The sequence below is a fragment of the Maylandia zebra genome, unplaced genomic scaffold (assembly GCF_041146795.1).
Source record: "Maylandia zebra isolate NMK-2024a unplaced genomic scaffold, Mzebra_GT3a scaffold01, whole genome shotgun sequence".
Classification (NCBI taxonomy): domain Eukaryota; kingdom Metazoa; phylum Chordata; class Actinopteri; order Cichliformes; family Cichlidae; genus Maylandia; species Maylandia zebra.
The window spans coordinates 673298-698603 of NW_027490031.1; the positions used below are offsets into that span (position 1 = coordinate 673298).

The window sequence follows — 25306 nt, forward strand, 5'->3', positions numbered from 1 at the left end:
CTCTCTCACACACACACACACACACACACACACACACACACACACACACACACACACACACACACACACACACACACACACACACATTTACAGTGTTGATTCCATATTTCAGATATCTGAAGTGTTTTCACAGAATCACATAAACACACAATGCACGTATCTAATTATTTACAAGTGACAACAACATTTTTATTTTTATTAAAAAGAAAGTTTTTTCTCAAAGATTTTTCTTTTCCTTTTAAACAAAGCATCTTAAACAGTTTGAGAAATGAAATGTCCTGTAAGAACACATCAGGAGTGGAGAGAAAACCTTAAGACTCGTGAGCTGGGTGACAGAAAGTACGCAACACCTCCCCCTCTGCTGAATGTTCCTCCTTTCCTCCAAGTTGGTGTGTTGCTGTTCCCGGCCCCCTGTGGCCTCATTATAACACAGACTGAAACACAGCAGCCATGTCTGATAGCAAGGACAACAGCACACGCACACACACACAGACACACAGACACTTGCTTTCATCTAAAACACAGATCATTCCACACACTTAATGTCCGTTCAAAAACCAGAACGGAGTCACGAAACACATGCACGCTAAATAATAAGGAATTATATAACAAGACAAATACAGCTCTATAATTTTAGCTTCACTTCATTGTTTACATCCAACCCACACAAAATGTAGGATATACATCAATTCTCTCTAAACATTTGGAAAATGCAAATCGCATTCAAAACAGGAAACGCAACTATGGCAGCAATGTACATCATCATATTTTCCAACAGGATCTTTGAGATGGTTTCAGCTCTGCTTGGTCTTACCATCTTCATGTTCATATCCAAACTTTTATCAGCTTTTATCAGTGGAGAGGCATGTCACCTGCTCTAATAAACCTTTTAGGAGGCTAGACTGGTTAAAAATATTTACAGGTTCACTGCTTTCCCTCTTGATTATTACAACTCTCTTTATATAGCATTTGGTTAAAAAACATACCAATAAAACACTCAATTTTAAATTGTTCCACAATGCAGCTCGACCCTTTTATTAAGTGGTTGCAGACATGCAACCGCTAACCACATGACGTTAACTTATCTGTCATTTTGGATGTGCGACAATCATGGCAACAATGTGAGCCCCAGTCCTACAAACCTTTTTGTAGCCCTTTGCTAGCTCAGATTTTTACTGTTGCTAGGCTAGTTGTTAGCAATTATTTACAGATAAACATGAACATCTACAGGCAACTGTGGAAATGTGTATATACGTATACATGTATTTTATGTTCACGTATGTGTGCTTATGTGTGAATGTGTACATTTTTGTACATGTATGTGCATATTTGCATGTACACATATTTTTTACAAACATACATGGATGTCTTATAATGTTTTCATCTTATCTATTTTAACTCTTTTTAATTATATTATCCCTCTGTTCAGCACTTTGGCCGACACTTGATGTCTTTTAAATGTGCTATATAAATAAAGATGACTTGACTAGATAAGGACTAGGAGGTTTTTGCTGCAGTGAGAGACTCTCTAGGAAGCCTACAAGAACCACTGCCAAACAGTCGAGGAATATGCATTTTAAGCTAGCAACTGGTGGCTGTATCATGGCCAAAACAGCATGCAACTTTTGAGCAATGTGCATGACATCGCGTGAACATTTTTGTTGGAAAAACCATTGTTGGCATGCAGAGCAGGAAGACATTTCTTGAGGTTGACCACCAGGTGTGCATTCATTTCAGGTGAGATTTTGGCTAACTCCTCTTTACAGAAACTTTAAATCCTTTCATGGCTATCACTTAGCAACTTGAAGCTCCCTCCAAAGATTTTCTATAGGATTGAGGTGTGGACACTGGCTAGCCTACTCTATAACTTTAATGGGCTTCTTCTTTAGTCATGTTAGAAGACCCATCTTTAGATTTTACGCCACATGCTGGTCCATTGGCCCCTTAATGCGGTGAAGTTGTCGTACCCTTGGTGGAAAAACAGCCCCGACTTTAGATGTTATTCCAGCTCCGTGCTTGACTGTGGGAATGGAGCTCTTTGTGTCATAACCTTTATGTAATGTGTTTTTCCTTCTGGATTTTTGGTCAATATTCTTTCTCTTTCTCTCTATTAAAATGAAACTGTCATAAAAATTAGAGACTGTTCATTTCTTTGTGACTGAGCAAGTTAACAAATTCAGCAGGTGATCACATAATTGTTTCCTCCCTCTGTATGTGCAGACTTAGAAACCAGTCTTCTTTTTTTGTGGATTTGAAACTAAATCTCATAAATTGTGATATATTATAGAAATTAAATTAAAATTTAATTAAAAAGTGCAGATTAAGTATTTTTATTTAAAAATGAGTAAAATATCTTTCAAAAAAACGATTAACAAAAACCTTATTAAAACATCTCTTCCTTTATGTGCACAGCTGTATTACTGTGTCATGCCTTTTGCGTATGCACTCCATTTAGCCTCTTTCTACAAAGGTGCTGCTCAAAATGTACAAGTTTATCATTCATATCATGACTAAGATCTGAGGCATGCAGATTACAACTTCATAATTAGCGGGCCGTCAGGTTAGCTGGGGTCAAACACTAATCTCAGTGCTAATTAAAATTTAGCTTGTGCAGCTCATCAAAACAATTAGTGGAGAACAATAATGAGAGGAGTGATGGAAGGAGGGGGACTGTGTGTGCTTGTAGACTAGGATTCAATAAATGAGACAGAGGCTCCAACATGCTTTCAATGCCAATGGCACAGCAGTGGAATGGCCAGTGTGTATATGCCACCAAGACAGAGGGGTCCAATCCTGGGAGAAGATGAGAGGAAAGGGAGGAGAAGGAAGCAAGCGAGAGAGAGCGGTGTGGAAATACAAGAAAAGGAGCATCCAAATGTTTCAACAGACAGAAAGAACAACCGCTCACAATCTGATAAGTTAAGAAAAGTGATGCTGGGACATTTCATTCAAATCTCTCTCCCTCTGCCTCATGTTCTTCCTCCCCACAGCCTTGTTTTCCTCTTGGCTACTTCTTCTTCCACAGAAGCAGCCGTCTGCCAATATGATCCCTCCTCAATCTTAAGGTGACACGAAAAAAAAGGAGGGGAGGGCGGAGACTTGGCTGACAAAAGTACAGAGACAAAAGTAAACAAGTGCAGATGGTCTGCGTGTTGTTAAAGGACAGCGGTGGATGCGAGGTGAAGGACACGAATCTGCCGCCACCATTGCGGAAACTTTGCATTTCTCCTCTCGTCTTTTTCTTCTCGCTTTGCTTCCGCAGCCCAGAGGACGACCCTCAGAGACTTGCCTGCCTCGACATCGGCGGTCCATCTGTGTCTCCCTAAAACACACGCAGTAATACACACACTCCCAAGTGTTTCACACAATGTTTACATTACATTGGCCCAGCCTACAGCGGGAAACAGACAGCAAGAGAATACACAACTGACGGCTTCTCTCTGTACGAGTATTTATAGTACAGAGAAGAAAAACGCTGCTGGGACAGACTCACTCACTCCTTCATGGAATTTCCCCATCTTGGACGTCACAGACAAAAACGAACACCACAAAAATGACACTTATTCTGGGCACCTTTATAGCTGCATTACATAACGCAGCACATTCAAACAAAACAGAAGCATCAATCCAAAAATCAAACACCCACTGCTTGTAGGAGAAATAGATTTATTATTCGGGGGTTGTGAATATACATGCTCTGTTTTTTTATGATGTCTAAAGGTAAAGACAACATTCACAAGGCGGATCTTTTGTGCAACAGTTTCAGTAGACTCGCTCCTCACAGATAAAAGCATCATATGCAATGGTTTTTAAAATGTATGTACACGGTTACACACAAATCAACCGCCGCCAGGCAGGTCTCCTCTGTCAAATCCGTGTGTCGTGAACACAGGAGCTGGAACGCATGCCGGAGAGGTCCCTCTGCAAAATGTTATCGGCCCAGTTCATTTAAAGGGCTCTCAGTTTATCCTCTATTAGGGATCTTCTGGGGTAACGGTAAAGCTACAACTTTTTGCAAAGTTGCTACAGGTTTTTCAGATTGCCACTGTTGCTTAGCTCATCTGAGCATTTCTACACATTGATTTGAATTAAAACCTGGAGCTGATATTTGAGGTAATACCTGGTATTGCTGATAAAGAACAGGCTGGAGTAACAGATGTGGAATGGCTAGCAGGACGACACCCTCAAGATTTGTCAAGGGTAGACATTTGTTCAAACACAAGTAAGAGAAATGAGACAACTGCAGACCGACTCAGAGTGTAATTAGAAAACGTGCGCACGGGTGAATGTCTCTCTGAGAAGACACACACAACGAGCACAGGCTGCTTGCTTTATTTATAAGGCAAAAATGGGTTACATAGTACTTCCTCTTTTAACTGTCAGGGAAGAGGTTAAACATTAAATCAGCTTATCTGATCTTTCACACACTGGGATAAGAATACAGAAGTATATCATGCTTGTCAAACATCTCAGACACTGAGGTAAGGAATGCATCATGTTTTCCTTTAACAATAGACTTGGTTAGGTGATTCTTCAACAATAGACTTGGTTATGTGAAAATATATGAACACAAGAAAATATAAGGCATACTTGGTTAGAATATAAGGCACACTTGATTATATTGTATTATAGAGATTTGGTTATAATGTATAATGTAGAAAATCTCTAACAAGATTCCTTAGCCCTACCCCTACCAACATCAGCTGCTAAAGCACCGCCATCCAGTGATGGCAAAGCCGGACTCACTAGCCACATCCAACAAAAAAAGAACTAGGCTTGAGCTGCAGGTCTTAGAAGAGCAGTTTTTGAGGATAACATGCTCGGTCAGTTTATTCAGCTGTCATTCTATCTGCGTGTTTGTAGTTCCGTCTAGGGCTGAACGATATATCGCATTTGCGATAATATCGCGACATGATCAAGTGCAATTTTCTAACCGCAAAGGCTGCGATTATACTGCGATTATATTATACAATTCATGGGCTGCATCCTCCTGAGGCCGCATTTGTAGACCGATTACGTCACAGCGACGCGCCGAAGGCTGTCCAAATTACTACCATATCCCAGAATTCATAGCGCGGCCCAGCCAAACTCCAGTTTCCAGCAATGGCGGCCGCTACTAAGTTTTAAAATTACTCATACTAATCTTTCTGGGTCACAAAATAAACTTTTAAAATATTTTCAGGCAAGAAAGTAGTTGTGTAAACATCAAATATCTGCTCGGTTTATCAAGATATCCCATATTTGCAAAAGTGCTTCGACGTTTTCAGAGGCGTCTGCTACCCACCAGCTCGACAGCTAGCCGGGAGCTCGAGGGTTACTGATGCGGCCGAGAACGGCACAACTCCCGGCACATCATTTTCAGATCACCGCGGAGTTTCGCTGCTCGGGTTAAACGTAATATATAAGTCACTTAGACAACCTAAAAATGTTATTGTTGGGCTTTTTTCAGTGTTTTGTTTGTTCGTGAGTAAATCGGTTTGGCTGAGATTAAAGTTATTAGATTAGATAAAATAAAACTTTATTAATCCCCCGGGTGGGTTCCTCCTTGGTTTTCACACAGCTGACTAAACGTCAAACAGAAAACTTATTAAACAGAAGTATGAGACAGTCGAGAATTTACACCAGTGTCTGGTTATATTTTAGATAGCAAGAAGCAGACGGCCGAGTTTATTAAACTCCACCGAAACAGCGGTGAAAGAACAGTTTAAACTTAATGTAATATAGTATTGGCCATACTATATGATGTATTGCTTGTCTTTGTTTAATAATACAGAAGACAAAGACCTTAAAAAATAATCGCATATCGCATCGCAATCGCAATATTGGGGCAAAAAATCGCAATTAGATTATTTTCCATAATCGTTCAGCCCTAGTTCCGTCCAGGAGTAACCGGCGGAGCTCCTGTGGGTCGGTGATGGGCAGAGAGCACGTGAAGTCCTGACAGACGTAGGCTGTGGCTACACCGCGCAGCTGCGACATGGAGGAGAGGACGGGCAGGCGCTGGCACAGGAAACTCTCCGTGTCCCCATCAGCGAGCATCAAGACCTGAAAGAGCCAAGCAAAAAGTATGTGGCATCAGATTACAAGGACAGAACTGATCAACAAGGTGCAGTAAACATTTCTTTGACCATAAATCAGTTCGCCATTATGATAACATTTATGCTTCAAGATTAGGATAATGTTTGCATATAGAAGCGTACGTGCTGAATCTCTAATTAACAAATCGGGATTAAGAGAGGTTAATTAAACTCAATCCAAGCTCCAGTTAAAATAGTTAACATCTCATCTCCAGCTAGTACTTGGTAGACCATCCTCTGTCTCAAACAAGCCACTTTAACTCCTATGGTCTTCGCTTTAAATCAGGCTTCTTTTGATTGGCTGTCCCTCAAAGACAAAAGGTTTGAACAGCAGGTGGGTGTGGCTTCTACTCTGGGGTGTGGCTTCTATGCTGACATGTGCCTGATATGACCATATTAGTATGCTGCTCTCACTGACATCAAACAGAAGACATGCTGTTATGCTTGTAAATTAATAAAAGTGAACTGAGTTGAAGTATTGTGCATCTGCTCAAAGGCAGTGATTTCAGTGAAGCTAGCCCCTCCTGTATGCTAATTCCTAATGCATACACACATTTTGTTTTAGCATCATGGAAAACTGGAATTCTGTGTGTGGGACACAGGAATTACAGCTGAGAAGCAGAAAAATCAAACGAGTGCTGGAACAGTAAATAGAAACCATTTGTTTTAATACGAACAAAAAAAAAAAAAGAAAGTCAGTTGTCGCCATTTGGCCAAGCGTGAAAATGGTTTGAGTAATTGGATTGTCATTTTTATGTTACTTCCATCTGTGTGGCAGCAGTCCAGTCACTAAAGAAGAGTGTTACTGTCCGGGAGAAAGATGTTCAGTGTAATTACATCTTTAAACCATTTCTGTGTCAACGCATCATCTCGGCACACAGCGCGGCCTCGTGCTGATCATGATTGCTCTCTTTATTCCTTTAATACAGCTGTACTACTCCCATACACTCACCCAAAATAACCCTTCAATAAGTGGCTGCTATGCTGTCATGCCCACACCAAGTCAAGAAATTATTATGTGTGTGTCTGTGTGGGGGATACATGCGTGGTTCACCAGTCCTGCCTGCAGCAATGACGCTTTAAAAAAAGACAAAAACCCAAACAAATAATTTAAGTATGTATTCACAAGAATGTGAATTTGGGCTTCAGGTCACCAGAGAGAGAAAAACCGGCTGCCTGTCTTTGTGCATGTCTGTGTGTCACTGCAGTGTTGGACAGGCAGCAGAGCGAAGTTAAAGAGAGCTGCCCTGTCTGGTCCCTGGGCGGTTTCCTGTCAGACACGTGTCATTTCCTCCTGGCCCTGCACCACCTCTGGTTCACAACGGAGCGAGAAATGACAATACAAACAAGGAGCGGAGGGAAAAATGAGAAAAGGAAGGAGAAAGGAGACGAGATCGGACGACTGCAGGAGGGTAGAGGTGAAACTTCTTGAGTAGACTGACATGACCGTCGGTATAATAAGCTGACAACCAGAGGCAGTATAGGAAACAAACACTGGTTACAGGTTTGAATGATCGACAGAGTATCTGCAGTATATAAACATCTAAGACAAGCTTGAGCCAGGTAGGTTAAACCTCTGCACTGTTTTATCCACACAGCAGATGAACTTAATCAGGTCTTGTTTGTTTTTCCAATAATAAATTGTACGTTTGCTAGTAAGACAAATGACCACCTTATCCTTTAGCACAGCCTGAACTATCTTAGGAAAGCTTTCCTGTTGTTTGTTCAGGCAGTCTTCAGGAACATCTTGATGTATGCAAAATCATCCAGGTAAGGAAATCCCCCAAAGTAGTCTTATGGGTCTTCAGGAATAGTTCTCCAGACGTCCCCTTTCTCTTCTTTGGAGGTCGACTGCCTTTCGTTGTGTTCTTTGTCGAGATGCCGCACTGCTTCAATAGTGCTGAGGTCCAGGCGGGGAGGCCAATCCATGACTGACAGTGTTCGATATAGAGATGGCACGATACCACTTTTTTATGTCCGATACCGATACCGATATCATAAATTTGGATATCTGCCGATACCGATATGAATCCGATATAGTGTTTTTTAATCAACAAAACTGTTTTTTAAAATATCTTGCTGCATTTTGTATAAGTTCATACTCAAGTTTAAAACAACAACTACACTAAAGCTATTCTGTTATACCTGTATACAAAAAAAATATTTCATAGTTCAGCAATACTGATCAATCTAATAAACTTAAACCTACACCATCCTCCCTATTCTGGTATTTTAAAGAGTACTTAGCGTAAATATTAAGCAACCTAACTAATAGGGTTCCAACTCCCAGCAACAACAAAAATAAATAAATAAAAAATAGGGAACCACCCCTCACGCTCCACCTCATGATGCTTAATCAACGTAATCAACCTTAATTTGATGCAGTGTGAAAAAAATGCACAGAAATAAATTATTTTTCAAGAAATATTAAATAGATTCAACATCTTTCTTCAACAAAATTGCAGACTGCACAGATGGTACCTTCCCAAAGTAAAAAGTACTATAGCTTACTAGGGTATATATATTAGACTTAATAGTCACTATATACAGTAATTGACTTCTATTCATTTTACATCAAATTAAAACTTTGGGTGTCAGATAATTATTTATTAAAAGCTAGACATTTTAAATGAGAATAAGAAAGAAAAGTATGTCTTTGTGCCCCCTTTTCCCAGTTAATGCCCTATCGGCCCCCCTGGCTAAACTTTGCTAGATCCGCCCCTGCACAGTTACCAGCCGTCAGCTAGTAGAAAAAGATCCTCGAGTAGAAAGTAATATTAAATACATTCTAACAACAGCTTATCAAGCTTAAACGTGCTGCTGTTGTTCAGCCGCTGGTTTCCTCTTTCTGGCGCAAAGTGGACCAAAAACAAACAAGAGAGACTCACGACAGAAAAGCCGATCAGCTGATCATTAGCAGTTTCACGATTGAAGTAGCAGCCGGAGAGCGAGAGGCAGTCGCTCGTTAAGCTTAACGTGGGAATGCTTTACAAACATTCAGAGATGGACTTACACACTTGCTTTACTTCTCTCGGGATAACTTTGTCGGAGATGAAATGCCAGGTTGCTAGCGAAGCTCCAAATGCTATCCAGACCACCGACAGGTCCCGCATGCCACAGCTGCTCTATCACGTTCTGAGGCGAGTTACGGCGTGTTGCAAGTTTTGTGAGGTGCTTTCGTGATATTTAATGGATCGGATTACATTTTTTATTTTTCTCCGATATCCGATCCAGTAATTTAGGTCAGTATCGGACCGATACCGATACGTAATATCGGATCGGTCCATCTCTAGTTCGATAGTGTGCTTTTCTATCCAGATTCGCTGTTCCTGCACTGACCGTGTGTTTACACTGTCATGCTGAAAAATGCAGCCATTGCGATTCACATCCTTCCCAGTTGGTATTGAATGGTGGGTCAAAATCTGAAAGTACTTTCCTAGATTGATAAATTGCATCAATTTTGACAAGTTCTCCAACAACAGCTCCAAACCATGACAGAGCCTCCACCGTGTCTTACAGATGGCTGTAGACACTCACTATTGTACATCGTTGCTGACTTCCTGCCGACATTGGTTTAGTCCTGTTAGTCCAGATCTTGTGTAATGTGGGATACCTCAGCCTTTTCTCCCAGTTTCCCTTCCTTCAGAATGTCTTCTTGACAGCCACCATTTGACAGAGACCATTGTGCTGAATGCTCAGTAAACAACTGATGCATCTCTCTGATATTGTGTCAGGTCTTTAATAGATTTTTTCCTAATTGTTAAGGTCGTCACTTTCAGATACTGATACAATTCACAGAGATGTATAATTCCTAGATGATGCATCTTAATGAGTCCAGTTACCCTCCGACACTTCCCTTTTGCACAACTATATGGTTGACAATGAATATCATTCCCATCAAAGTCAGCTGTACTTTGCATTTAGTCCAAATTTGCTAACATGCTCAACTCTAATGGCAAACCTGTTAAACACAAACCTGCTAATCATCAGCATTACCCAGCTGTCCCTGTGATTCCTTAAATGCTGCTGTGCTGCAGTACTAACTCTTAGAGCTGCTAGCAAAGCATTTAATAAAAAGATCGAAACACTGTTTTGGTATCAGTGATAAAACAACATTAATATATCAGAACTGTGATCTGGGAATATTAGAAATGTCATCCCTTCACAGAGTACATAATGATCAGTATGAAGTATGGATTAAACATAAATAATGATACAGTAAAATATCACGGTCCTTCATCTTCCTATGGGTTACCCAGTGGCTAGAAACATCCATATTTAAATTGAAATAGGCAGTAACTCTGAAGTGCATACAGCAATGTGAAGCACATTAATCAACTTCACACATTATTAACACTGATTAATAATGCTAATACACACACTGACACTGCACTGCAATATACAGTATAGATATAAACAGAAATCCTGCTCTTTGCCTTTCAGATGTATGTTTTTGGTCTTCTATCTACAGCTGTTTTGACACAGTCATCAATAATGTATTGTTATTATTCCGATTAATTCAACCTGTAGTATGCGAGTGCACGTGGGGGTGTGTAGGACATGTTAATGTGAGCTTATCCGTGTACTGTGATCCACTCCGTACAATAACGCTGCACCCTGTTACATGTCCACATGTACAGGTGGCTGTAATAAACTAGAGCACACAGGTACTCCCGATCCTGCTTTCATCGCTAATTGTTCTTTAGTCATTAGACAAAATTGTCTGCTGGAGGAGACTCTCCTCTTCTGTAAGCGTGCCAGCCAGCACTCACCCGGGTCACCATGCGGAACTGTTTGCATCCTCTTCACCCCGTCTCAATGAGCCTTCTCATTCACTGGCTGTCTCAGAGCTCCCCAAGTGCTCCACTCAGCCATTTAGATGCTCATTTGTGCCGATAGCCATCTGCACTTCAAAAGCCAAAAAACTATCAATAGATTACGCCGCTCAAATCCATCCATCCATCCATTCGCTTCCGCTTATCCTTTTCAGGGTCGCGGGGGGCGCTGGAGCCTATCCCAGCTGTCATAGGGCGAGAGGCGGGGTACACCTTGGACAGGTCGCCAGTCTGTCGCAGGGCCAACACACAGGGACAAACAACCATTCACACTCACATTCATTCACACATTCACACCTAGTGACAATTTGGATTATCCAATTAACCTATCCCCACAAGCTGCATGTCTTTGGACGGTGGGAGGAAGCCGGAGTACCCGGAGTGAACCCACGCAAACACGGGGAGAACATGCAAACTCCACACAGAAAGACCCCGGCCTGATGTTGGAATTGAACTCAGGACCTTCTTGCTGTGCGGCAACAGTGCTAACCACCGTGCCACCGTGCCGCTGTGTTGAACTACTTCTGTGTCTATTACTAAATATGCTGTGTGGTAAAGAAAATTCTTCCTTAAGGGGAGCATGAAAGGATGCTGCCCACATCTTATCTTCTCAAAATTCATGCAGGCTTACGTGTTTGAAGAAGCTCAGATGATAAATAATTTTGGCACTAAAAAACAGAAAACTGTGGAAACATCACACCGAGCACCGGAGAGAGCTGTCTACAAACATTTTTGGGCATTAAATCAGGGGAAGACTGGGAAGAAGCATGATGGAGTGTGTTCATATTGGTGTGACCGTTGTCATAGCGACCAGAGGAGGATTTCCCTGCCAAACTGAACCTTTTCCACCCTGACTTGATTCTTCTTTTGGCTTCATGCCGTCCCTCCCTGGGTTCAGACCACATCCAGCCACGTGGCCTCAACTTAAAGGTCGCTCAGTAGTCTGTCTGTGTCACAACAACACGATCTGCACAGACCCCTCGGTGCTGGAAACGACCTGTGCGTGTGTGTGTGTGTGTGTGTGTGTGTGTGTGTGTGAAGCTGAAACAAAGAAACAGAGACAGACAGATCCAGATTACGTGTGAATGTACACACGAAGGCTTGTGGATGTGACGGACTGAACGCAAAGTCTGTGTGTGTGTGTGTGTGTGTGTGTGTGTGAAGCTGTAGCAGACAGCACAGTTGGCTACACATGAGAGTGCAAACTCCCACAGGGTTAATCCCCTCATACTGGGCAACCCTGAAACAAATACACACACACACACACACCTCCCACCCGTTAAATGTCCCTACACTGACAGCTCCCTCCCACTCTACATCTCTCATTCTGCCAAAGCAGAAGAGCTCAGACATTTAAAAAGAACATGCCGTACCTGTGCTGACAGCAACTCGCAAACACACACGCAGCTTCGGAAATCATTTTATCATACTTAGCATCCGCACAACTTGGGGGCTAAACTCACACAATGATCGCATCGAATGCGTGCTTTCAGGAGCCGCTGTCACACCTGAGGAAGAGCAATCACAGTTCTACACGCAGTCAAGCGTGAAGAGAATTACTTCCCCCATCCCTCTCACTTTTGTTTTGTCCAACTTGCACGCACACACGCACACACACACATGCATGCATGCTCACTGTGTGCTGCTCAGTCATCACTGCAACCTGACATCTGGACTTCTGCCCCAGGACAGAAACAGACAAATTCACGCTTTTACGTACATTCTGTGACAGTGTGCTGCTCATATCACCAGTCATCCAGTGACTTTAACTTTACCCTTGGGTTCATTTATTTATCTTTTCAACAAGAGAGAAGGATGAGAGGAGGTGAGTGTGCCAGAAAGAAAACTGGACAGGAGACATTTGAGAGGAAGGAGAAGGTCAGAGAAACGGGAACGGATTCGGCTGATTTGGGAGCATTAAGCAGGATTGAGCTAAAACTCTTCACAGAGATCAAAATCTGCCTTTTTCTACACTTAACTATATAATATCCAGAACAGTTAACACACTTCAACTAAGTGCACATTTTAATGCAAGGCTTAATATTCAGTTTAAACTCAGACTCCAAATATGATCACCTACACCACATTAAAAGCAAGAATCTGGAAGCTTTCCTTATCCTTCCAAAAACAGTTATGACACACAAGGGCTCTGACGAGGATCTGAGGCTTTCCTATGGATTAAAATTTTGGACCGCCTCATATTTGAGGTGTTTCGTCTTCTTCAAGCTAACGCTTAACAGTTTTTACAGTGTGGAGTTCCCACTGTCCTGCTCACAAAGACCACTGCTGTCAAAGGAAGGGTGTGTTAAATGTGCAGAAATGTTTAGGTAGGTGGCAGTGGTGGGGGTGTAAATCAGCTTATCATGTGCATGAATATCAGGAGTTTCACAGCAGGTTACTGAAATGTGACAGTATCATTGATGTTCTCCCAGTTTGTTTTTTTTTTAAATCCAGAGAATTAAAAAGACTGACACGAAAATGTGGAATCAAGCTAATGTCCAAAATTATGCACATTACTTGACACAAGAGCTACGAATACAGACATAAGGAAAAAAACTACAAAATAAGCCTGCACACACACACACACACACACACACACACACACACACACGCCGTCTGACCCGAGTTAGAATGAGTGGGCGAGCCTGTTCTGGCAGTGTGTTCTGTCTTTTGTCAAGCTGGGCATCAGTTTTCAGCTGCTGACAGTCTCTACAGGACCCTCTTCACTAAATCAAACTGTGTCTGCAGCAAGATGTGAGAATGCCTTGGGATCTGAGCAGAATTAACAGCCTCTCTCTTCAATCAGGCCCTGACACCTACGGCACACTTCATCGGCTTCTGTTGTGTTTAAGATGAAAGAAGATTCTCATTTTTTAATGTCGTAAAAGTCACGCCAAGTTAGAAATGCTAAAGCGATAAAATCTGACATATGAGTGATACAAGGACGAGGCCAGTAGTCTGAAATATCCCAGATATACAGGCGGGTGACTAATGAAGGAAAAAGACTTGAACCCTTGACCCCTGTATGGAGAGGATCTGCTGGCTCTGTTATGCTGGGGTGGGGGTCTGTCTCCTTAGAAGGAAGGATGACTGTAAATCCATACAAAGATGTTCTGAGGAATCACCTTTACCTTTTTGGAAGAATGTCGTTCATTACTCCAGTAACATTTCAGCGATTGGGTGATCTTTCTGGAGGAACAGTGGAGCAGATCTGGTTGTATGGAAAGGCCCAATCAAAGGTCCTCCCTTACTAATGTAACGGGGAACATTATATCAAAGACATCACAAAATGCATAAGTGTCCTACTTCACATTTAAAGAAGAATGTTAAGCACGGCTCCACAACACGGGTGGAGAATCATCCTGGTGCTACACGTTTGAAACGGCAACGGTTAGCTTTAGTTTGGTTAATATTAGAACCACCAAGAGGGTCATTTATGTAGCTGTGTATAAAACTCATCATCTCATACTTCATTACTTATCCAGTGTTTTAGTGCTGGCTAAAATGACAAATTATTACAAACACCTCTACTTAAAGCCGCCAAGAGAATTTGACCCCCAACAGAAATCACTGTAAAAATGCTGCACTTTACATTTACAGCACACCTGCATTGTTGACACATGAGCAAGAAACAGCTAGATGTGATTGATAGATGAATACACAGGGCACTGTAGTTAGATAAAAGATGAATGGTTACTACGGTGCTGACCCGGGGCTGGAAGTGTAGAGAATTGGGCAGATTTCTACTGTCAGAGCAGAGAGTCCAAAGTAGTAATCAGAGCAAAAAAAAGTGAAATACACAGCAGATCAGCTGAACTGATTTCAGGCCTGAGGAGCAGAGCCGAGGAGGGCTGCAGACTGAGGTGGAGCAATGTGGGTGGTGGTGAATGAGAGAGGCTACAAGTCCACTGAAGGAAAAGCAGACATGACAAACTTTCACTGTTTTACCTTTATAATAATTCATTTGGGGGGGTAAGAGGAAAACGATACGAAAAAGAGAAGACAAATGAAACCACAACATAGGGAGACGGGACAAAGCAGGGTGAGGGAGAGAGGAGACTACAATTAATGCTGCAGTGGCGTAAAAATATGTGAAGAGTAAAAAAGGTGAGCGGAGAAGAAGTGCACAGTGTATCCTATTAAGTCCTTCAGCATTCTGAGCCTGAAGCAGCATAGCTAGAAGATGGTTCAGGGACATCTGATCTAGCCCCAACTACAAGCTCTATCAAAAAAACCTAATCTTGAAAATAGAGAGGGTGTCACACTGGGAGCTGGTTCCATGGGAGAGGAGCTGACAGCTGAAGGCTCTACTTTTAGAAACTCTGGGAACCAGAGTGCTCTGTTAGGATCATGTGCATGTATGACAGGACCTGATTATTCAAGATGTTGTATGTGACGAGAAGGATTTTGAATTCAATTCTGGATTTAACTGGGAGCCAATGACAAGAAACTAATATGGGAGAAAACAGAAACAAGCAAAATGAACTCTCATCCTCTCAAAGCTGGGGGCTTTTTAGGGAATTATAAGATCGATAAAACCTGATAATAACAAACATCAATAGTCCAGCATAGAGATAATCAGTCCAACATATTTGTTTATGTGTGCACTGAAAAACATATCCTGATCAAAAGTGTACTGAAGGTTATTCTAATATACTGTAAATTATTATATTTATAGATTAAACAAAGCATATTGTGGTGAATTTTACCTGCTCAAATCTGTATCAACTTACATCAACAATATGTGGTTGTTGAATAGTGGTATTGTAAAGCGCTTTGGGTGCCTTGAAAAGCGCTATATAAATCCAATCCATTATTATTATTATTATCAATCAGAATACTACAGATGTCTGCAAATTATTATTATATAATAATAATTATAATAAAAATATTATATTATCATAATCGGCCTTTGTCAATACTCAATATCGACTCATAAGAAAAGATTTACATTCTGTTTTGCTTTTGCAAAAGCAGAAAAAATAATAGAGATGAACTTTTTTTTGAACCAAAAGAAATCTAGATTCTTGTCAGATGTAACTAATTTAATCCTTGACAGAGAGCTTGGCTCTTGTTTCAGGTGGCTTTACACTCAGGGTCACTGGAAGGCAGATGAACAGTACATCTGTGCCCCTGAGAACCACTAGCCACTAACTGGATGTGTGAGATGAAAGACTGCTGGACTCCATCTGAGGTGTTTCATTAGCTCTCAGTCGTACAGTGGGCCAGAATTGGAAATAAGGTCTAAAATTTTGCTTCTTTCTAATTCACTATGGGAAATTGTGTGAATTTCAGCACGTGTATGGATACTAGCTCTGTGTGTGAAAGATTGATCAGCTAGAACATATTTGTATGTCTTTTAATTTCAGCACAAAATGAACAAAGTGAGTTTTCAATTATTTTTCTTAGCCTTTCCAACAACACCATTCTGTTTACAGGATATCTATGTATACTGAGATTTTAGCTTCATACTGCTGTAAAAAATGTGAGCAGAACTGAATTATTCAAGCGTTATTAACCCTCTGGGGTCCAGGGTATAATTGGCCGTTTTTGACTACCGTACTTTTGATTTTACTTCTATATTTCACCTTTAAAAACTGTTCATCTTGCTTTGTTTGGTATCATTCTCTTCAGCACAGCCCTCATACCTCATATCTGGTGTCATTCCTAAAACTTACCCCCTCTTCCTAAACAACCAAATGCCACACATAATTTTGTGATTCGTTGACATGGTACACTTTAACACCAATAGGAAAGGGGTGTTTTTCTTTAAAAAAGAAATTTTTGCTCCAAAGGGGAGAGTGGTTGCTAGCGCTGTCCTTAGAAAACACTGTTTATACCATTTTATTCAGACACAAACATAGCGTGTATTTTTCTTTTATCATAACTCTCGTTTTACATGGCCTATCAACACAATTCAAAAACTGGTATATAGTTTGCAGTCCACACTTTTGACAAGTTGAAATGGAGGCTGTGCATCGTTGCATCTTGTTGTCTTAAATTGGTCATGTGATTTTGACGCACTCGTGCATCCGTCGACCCTAGAGGGTTAAAGAAAATAACTACTAATTTCTAACTTTAGTACTAATAACTACTTCATTCTTCTTGCAACGTCACAAAAAATGACTGTTTTAATTTTATATAGCTATTTTAATGTCTAATCAAGTGTGTCAAACATAAGGCCCAGGGTCCACAATCAGCCCAGCAAGGACAAGGACAGCAAGCAAGGAAAATATGAAGAGGGCAGAAAGTTTTAGAAGTTATACAACTGATAAAAATCTTCTCTATAGCCATTCTTACTACACCAAAGTAGTTAAGTAACAGATAAACAATTAAATGACAGAAAAGTTCCTGTTTTTTTACTTTCTACCATAGAAGTTTCAATTAAAACAAGAAAACTTTCATCAATCAATAAGCTGTAAGTTCTATAAATATGGGACAGTCTGGGCAGTGAGCTGCCAGAATCTTTTCTGTATTTTTAGATATTTATCGTGTAGAAAAACTGAAATTGAACTTCTTTATTTTATAGTAAGATGTCTCAGGAATTAAATGTGTAGTTAAATGTGTAGTTAAATGTCTTTACACAATGTATGTTTCACTCGGCGATCAAAGTGGCCTTCAATGGAAAATGAGTTTGACATCCCTGGTCTAAATGCTCTTTTATATCCTCTTACGCTGCTTTTGTAAATTACCTTTGATGTCTTTTGAAATTTTATGTAAAGCACTTTGAATAGCCTTGCTGTTAAAATGTGCTAAAGAAATAAACTTGCCTTGCCTCCTCGATAGAATGTTACAAGGTCCAGATACTAGATACCATTCATCAGTTTCAGATAAGAGATCCAAGTGAAAATTACATGATACTGGCTGAGGCAGATGAAGAAGTACACCAGTACAGGAAGGAGACACAGGCAGCCAACAGGAACAAAATCCAAATTGTTGCTTTGAAAATAAATTATCTGAAAGAGACAGACTAAGACTGAACTGCTTGTAGAGAATTTGCATGCAGTTCGGAGTAATGTTGATGCAGGATTTTCTTCAACACAGTTCTCCACTAAATGCAAATTGATTCTTGGCACTGTCAATGAACAAAATGCTCAGAACTGCTTTCCTTCCTTTGACTGCCAGGGAGATGTTGGCTCAGCTTAGAGTGCTTCCAACTATTTATGGGCACACAAACTTTCGTTAAAGCAGTTTTCTACTGTTCCTTTCAAAAGTTTACATGAAAGATTGAGTTTTCATGTTTGGAAATGTTGTGCTGAAATGCTACTTTTTCATATCTATACATGCTACCACAGATGATGTATTTTTTAAATAATTAAAATAAAAATGATATCACAATAGAAATACACTGTAAAAATGTGATATTAAGTTTTTTAAACTGGCTTTTGAGTTTTTTTTAAAAATGTAAAAATGTATTATTACTTAAATCCACCACCGCCAAGCTTGGGTGTGAGTAGAGCCCTCTAGTGGGTTGCCACACTTGCCCAGCCCCCCGAACACCCAAACAAACAGTCCACTAGTCCAGGACCCGGGGCTTAATCAAATGTCCAGAACGACTGAAACGCGGAGTCCGAGAACTGGCTGTGGGCTCACCAGGCCGGGAAGGACAGGCCGAACCCTCCGCTTGCCGGACAAGCGCCGACGGGCACAGTGGGATCACAGAGGGAGGGTCAGAGTCCAACGTTCCGGCAGCAGGTGGGCGGCTGCGGCGGAGGGCTGGCACCACAGGCGCATCCTGCAGAATGTGTGCAGGCTTAAGTTGGTCCACTGAAACTACCTCCTGCCGGCCCCCAAAATCCAAAAGAAACCCCCTGGCCACCACCTCTGCTGTCGTGAAAGCCAGGGGAACCACCCCTGGCCACCTGGTGGTGCGATCCACCACAGTCAAAAGGTGTGTGAAACCCTGTGACTGTGGGAGTGGTCCGACCAAATTGTCGTGCACATGGTCCGAGGGGCACCTGAGTGTGCCTGTGGACCTTCGAGCGTTAGCACAGAACACACGCAGCAGCCCAATTCTTTACCGCTTTCCGCAGGCCCGGCCAAACAAACTTGTCGCTTACCAGCTTGACCGAAGCCTGTAAGCCCGGGTGAGAGAGAGCATGGATGGAGTCGAAAACACGACGGTGCCACGAAAGGGGAACGACGGGGCACGGGCGACCCATAGACACGTCGCAAAGCAAACGCGGACCGCCATCCCACACCGGCGTGTCTTCCAGCATGAGGCTCGTCTTTCTTTATAAGTTGCAATAGGAGAACCGTTAGCCGCAATCAGCTGCAGTCCGTGGCCTGCTGCTAAGCGGTCCGCGGCGGTGGGCGTGATGAGGCTCTTCTGGGAGCCAGAGTCCAGCAGAAAACAGCGCCCGGAGCGTGAGTCTTCAATGAAGAGCAGCCTTTCCATATCGTCAGCGACTGCGGCAGGCAGCAACGCGCTCTGGCGCCAAAACGCTGATGGTAGAAACAAAAATCTTTCCCGCGGTGTGTAGCGGTTCCTGCCGTTAGTGCCAGCTTGTCTGCTCTGGAGAAGGCTGTTGGGGGTGTCGCCGGCAGATCCACGGCCGAGGCATGCACTCCAAATGTGTGGGAAACCAGCAGGATGCGATCTGCCTCTTCAGCCAGGGAGCGGTACTCCTGCGCCGCTAGAAACGGGGAGCTGGCGAGGCCAGTTCTCACAGTGACAGGCAGTTGTCTGGTAAAGAGATGGACGAAAAGGAATCCTCCGTCGTCCGAACCGAGCAAGGACAACATGTTTTCCGTGAGTTCAAGAGCCGTGCCTCTGCCCAGCCTGGAGAGGGAAAGAAGTTTCTTGGCTTGCTCCGCACCGGAGAGGGTGTATCGCCGCGGGAGTAGGTCCTTAAGGGCGACATATTTCCCTTGCACGGGCGGGTCCCGGAGGAGGGCCATCACACGGCGGGTGGCTAGCAGGTTGAACGATGCCACCACATGATGAAATTTCGTGTCGTCAGCCGAGATGCCGGGGAGAGCAAACTGAGCCTCCACGCGGACAAACCATGACGAGGGGTCGTGGAGCCAGAAGTCCAGCAACTGGAGCGCCACGGCAAACGTAGCCACAGCAAACATAGCCACAGCAGGAGCTAGAGGGCCGGCAGTAGCTGGCCGTCCAGGGCGAACTCCATGGTTCGATGCGTGTTCAAGGTAGGGTCACCAATATGGAGGCATGGGACACACAAAGTTGTAGCATTTTCAGCACAACATTTCAAAACATTATTTTTGATTGATTTAAACTAACCTAGACTACAAAAGGAGAGTGTAAGTAACACCAAACAAGATGTGTTTGTCAGCTTTAGTCTGCAACTGTATTGCAGTCTACCTAGTTCCAGGTTTGGAAACTTTAACTAAAATTATTACATTTTGTCGTAGCATGCTGTGTAGAGGAATCATTTACTCAAAAAAAATCTCAGAAGTTAAATTTATGCTGCGAGTTTTCCAAGACAAAAGCAAATCTTGAGTTTTATTTAAATACAGGAAAGATACACTGATGGGTATCAAGTGTCAAAGTAAAACTTGCTAAGGGAGATTTAACCAAATATGAGTGAAATTGCATGTATATATTTGAACATGTAAGTATAGTTTTGACCTTGTGTGCATTAGAGGAAATTCTTAATAAATTCAAACTTGTGAACACAATACTTGTTTTTTTTAAAGGTAATTCTTTGGAAAGAAAAAAAAAGTTCAAAGAAAGTATTAAATATATATATGCAAACTTCTGTCCACAACTGTGGGAAAAATCTTTTTACAAGCATAAGAACGATCAAACAAAATTTTTTTTTCATCTTGCTACACCTGTGATTACATGAGAAAGAATTTCACAGCTTATAGAGAGGGAAAGAATGACCCAAAGGGATATACAGTTGCAAAATGCCTGTATTTATGTATGTGTAAATGTGTATCCACACACAGCATAAGGATATTTACTGAGCTGAGATATGGACAAGCACGAAGCATCAAGCATGGCTACAGCACTCAAGATACCACGGGCAGAGGATTATATCGCACACATGCCACTAAAGCTGTCAACTCTGCTGAATCATGAGTGTACATGCAGCTTCACCGTTGCTTTATGAAGATGAAAAGAAAAAAAAAGTAACATTCACTTAATGGATGAATGTGTAATGCTTTAGATTAACAAATATTAGAAGAATGGAAGGAGGTGAATGTAATGTGAAACTGAATATCTAAAGGATGTTCATTTGCAAAATAGCAGAGACAAAGCAGGAAAAAGAGGATAAGTGGCTACCTGAATGCATTAAAGTAAGCATGAAATGCACTTTTCCTCTACATGAACCATCTGGGGCCATCTGGGGCCTTTCCCAGACCTGTCAGTCAGACTGTTTTCTACTCTGGATGGTTACTGGGCTTAACAGGTCATCAAGGTATTGGCGGCTCAGGTGGTAGAGAGAGTTGCCGAACAATCAGGAGGTGGATTGATTCCTGGCTTTACATGTCGAAGACGCTGAAGATGCCCAAGTTGCCTCTGACGCATCCATTAGACTATAAATGTTGGCTAAAAAGTGCTTAGGAATAAATAAAAGCACTGAAATTGTGTGTTTTTAAGTGGCTTGTGGTAGAAAGCACTTTGAGTGGTCAAAGTGAGCAGAAAGTTGCTACAACTATGAGTCTGTTTAACAGAACAGAAGAAACAATTCTTAGCGGACATATGCAATCTTTTAAGGAGCTTTCATGAGTGACCGAGGCTCAGCGAAACAAAGAGACACAACAGGACACAGAGTGAAACAACGGAGCTTAAAGATCACTGAGGACCCTGGGCATGCCTAACTCTAATCCTCTTTTTTACAGTCGTGTTACCATTGCAAGTTGGCTAGTAGATACTGTCTCTTATCTCCACCCATCCCCTCCTTTCCCTTTCTCTACTCACACTCCATATCACCCTGCTAACTGTTCCCCCATGTCTCTAAGGTCTTGTTAGGGATTCCCAGTTGTTCGCAGACATTTTCAAAAGGACTCTCCTCTTAATAGGCCACGGTCCATCCTTCTACTCTACGATTTGTCCTATTCTCTCTGCCTCACTCTCGTCTTTCGAAAGGCACAGGGAATGCGAAATATATCCATCTACATTTAATTCCATTTAATAATTCTTACATGGTATTTCTTAAACCATAAAAAATCTCTCTGTCCTAAGCATATTTTCTAACGCTCACATTTTACAGTCCTCCATAAGACGTGCCACAAACACTTTCCAGATTATGGGACACATATTGCTGAAGTTTTTACTTAAATACACTCGAGAGAGGAACAGCAACTCTATTGCTCTCTGTGACAGTTTGCTTATAATAGAGTTACACAAAGTTCCTTGGCTAGTTTTCTGGGGGGAAGGCTGATGAATAAGCAGAGCTGACAAGACACAGTCGGGCTCAGTGGGAACTCACAATGGGAATTACAGTTCTTGTAAAGCATTATTCAACTCATAAAAGATCATGTGTAAATCTTGGGCTGACAGAAATTCATAATTTGAACCACTATCAATGCCACTGCCAACATGCTTTGTTGCTTACATTACTAAGCAGCCTTGAGATCACAGCTTGATGAATGTAAATCTTCATGTTTAGTGTTGAATGTATTCCATTTTCTAGAAATGTATTCTAAAAATGCTGATCAGACAGACCAATGGAGAAATCTTGATTTTTCTTTTTTAACCACCAAGATTAACCAGCACACAGTTCAAAATGAAGCTTTCTTTCAACAATTCCAACCCTCTTTCAAAAGTAATGTTCCTAGAGAACTAAATTGCATTTACTTACCTTACTTACCAAACATTTTTCTCTATAGCAATAAAACCTTAAAATTTTAAAGAGAGACATTCATCAGGTTGATAATGGCTTTTTGACCTTGAACCCCCATCCTGTCTCATTGCCTTGATCATCTACTCTACACCTATGTCTAGTTTGCCCCAAGTGTATAAATAGTCCTCTTTTCTCCTTTGTCCCTGGGTCTGTTAAATTCCCCAAGTATGTTTGAACTGTACGATCTCGTGGGTGTTTTTGGACTTTGTTTTGACAATTCTCATCTCTGCATCAGCCCTAATAAACGTTAACTCCTGTTTAATCAGCCACAAACACAGTGAAGAAATTTAGTTTAATGACTCAAAGCAGTGAATGGACCCTAGCGAAGACCTTCTAGTTTCAGCTGCCTCTGTTAGGACATCTGCCATAAACACAGCTATGTGTCTAACTCCAGCACCCAGGTGGATTTGTTTAAAAAATGAATTAAACAAATAAATAAATAACTCAGTAGTCATAGAGTTGTTATGAAGGGAGAAACTATCAACAAAAACAACCTTTTGGTACCAGGTTGAAACATGTTTTTTTAATCCTGAAGGTGCTCAAGTGGCAGTTTTTGGCACTTGCACACACGTTGCCTCTTGGGTAAAACATGTTATCATTTTGATAATGTCATCTCTTTGTTATAAACCACAAAAAGTCTCGGTAAGCATTACTATGTGGAGATTTGCAAAAGACGCTAAACCATTCTGACTCACAAATGTGCCCAAATGCAGACATGGTAAAAGAAAAAGGAAGCGAATTACTCAGTACAGGTTGAACATTATTGGAGTGCAAATATGGATGTAATGCTTTCGAATCAGTGACTCACAGAGGTCACTAACATGAAGATGATACAACAACTTTGCAAGTGTTGTTAGAATATTAGCCTTATTTTGAGAACACATTCTGACTGCACACTTTTAGAGCAAAGAAATTCCACACGTTGGTGTTTTCAGTGCCAACGTGGCTTTGAAGAAGAAAATTTAGCCACCATCAATTTATCATTTATACCTGTGTTTTTCACACTGTTAACATATTTTCCACAAGATAGACCTCATGTCCTAAGTAGAGGAGGCACACTAGAAAAACTGTTTCTAGTCCTACCAATGTAAGACTAAGATTCATGTCACAAAACACCACTGTAACACTGTAGTGTCTATCTCTATCCTTAGGCCCAATTGCTAAAAAAGACTGCATCTCTATTTGTATTGCAAATCCCATACTACAATTCCTGTACTTACACAATCAACAAACCCTAACCCGACTCTAATCAAGCTATGTTTCTGTGTAATAGAAAAATTAACCACAATTTACTGCAGCAATTACAATCAAGAGCGATGTTTCGGTTTAACGGAGGCCTATAATTGATTCCAACAAGCAAAAAGTGAAGAAGCAGCTCCGAGTGCTGGAGTGAATTGAGAAGTGCAGACTCTTGCGGTGAATTAAAATAGTAAGTATTTTAAATGAAGTGTGAAGAAATAAAAATGTGCGTGTGTGTGTGCGTGCATGCTCTAGATTAGCATGAGTTGAGTTCTGAGCACCTCATTCACCACAATTAGTTTGTGGCGGTCTGAAACCAGGAAAACAGGCAAGGAGTAATTGGATTTAAATTAGACATGTTCTCTGCTCATAGCTACCTAATGTAACGTGGAGCACAGTCCTCTTACTCTTCCTTCGACTTCTTCCCTTTATCTCATTTACCAACCCTCAATCTCTTCCCACTCCTGATGCTTATATAACCCACCCAGCTGACTCCATCATGCACTTTACCCCTTACTTGCATTATACCCATTCCCTTCCAGTTCATTTGGTGTTTTTACGTGTCATCTTGTACATTATCTGTTTTAGATCATGTTTTCTACTTTTCCTTGTTCTTGCTACCAGAAATGAATTACTTTAAAGGAACAGATCAAAGAATGTGTACCAAGAAAGTGTCGAGGTTTTTATTATTTCATAGGTTTTAAAACATTTCACAGAACAGAATCATTTCTCTTAAGAGTTTTTAAATGATCTTTTATTAGCTAATGACTCTGTGGACAGCATTATTTTAGTGCTTTAGATCTAACCAGTTTCACAGGGTTCTATTCTATTACTTTGCCAGGTATCAATTCTGTGCTGATGATTTCCAAATCTACCTGCTCCTAAAAGTATTACATATTTTGTCAAGTGACATTAAAGTCTGAATGACCTTAATTTTTTTTTTTTTACTTTAATGAGAAGTATGAATTACAATAATAAAAACCAATTAGTTCCAGCGATGATCCAAAACTGGACCTGTGTCCAATGTCTCCAAAGGTTGATTCTGTTGATCTGGACGTAGCGTTTTTAGTTTCCATTATAAATAAGCTTGGTGTGAAAATGGGCTGTAACTTAAAGACTGAACAAACAATTCTTAATTCATTTGTTCAATTAGGTTTTTACCAACTAAGGCTTCTAAGGTCAAGCACTTCTTATTTATTATTAACTTTTGGAAAGTTATACATGCTTTTATTACTAAGAGCCATTTCGTTCGTGACCGACACAACACTACTTTTGTCAACTTTTTAAAAAAAATAAAATTGGATTGGATTGTTAAATTGGATGCTCAAATTAGACA

General features: G+C 41.2%; 1 protein-coding gene across 2 annotated transcripts in view; it reads right to left on the reverse strand.

The window, feature by feature from the left end:
* Positions 1-3646: 3646 nt before the first annotated feature.
* LOC112429799 (spermatogenesis-associated protein 20) overlaps positions 3647-25306 on the reverse strand; it is a 57473-nt gene continuing 35813 nt past the window's right edge. For both annotated transcript variants that reach the window (XM_076880927.1, XM_076880928.1), the window contains exon 15: positions 3647-6045. In XM_076880927.1, the coding sequence (XP_076737042.1) occupies positions 5842-6045 (204 nt within the window). In that variant the 3' untranslated portion in view covers positions 3647-5841. The remainder of the gene's footprint in view (positions 6046-25306) is intronic.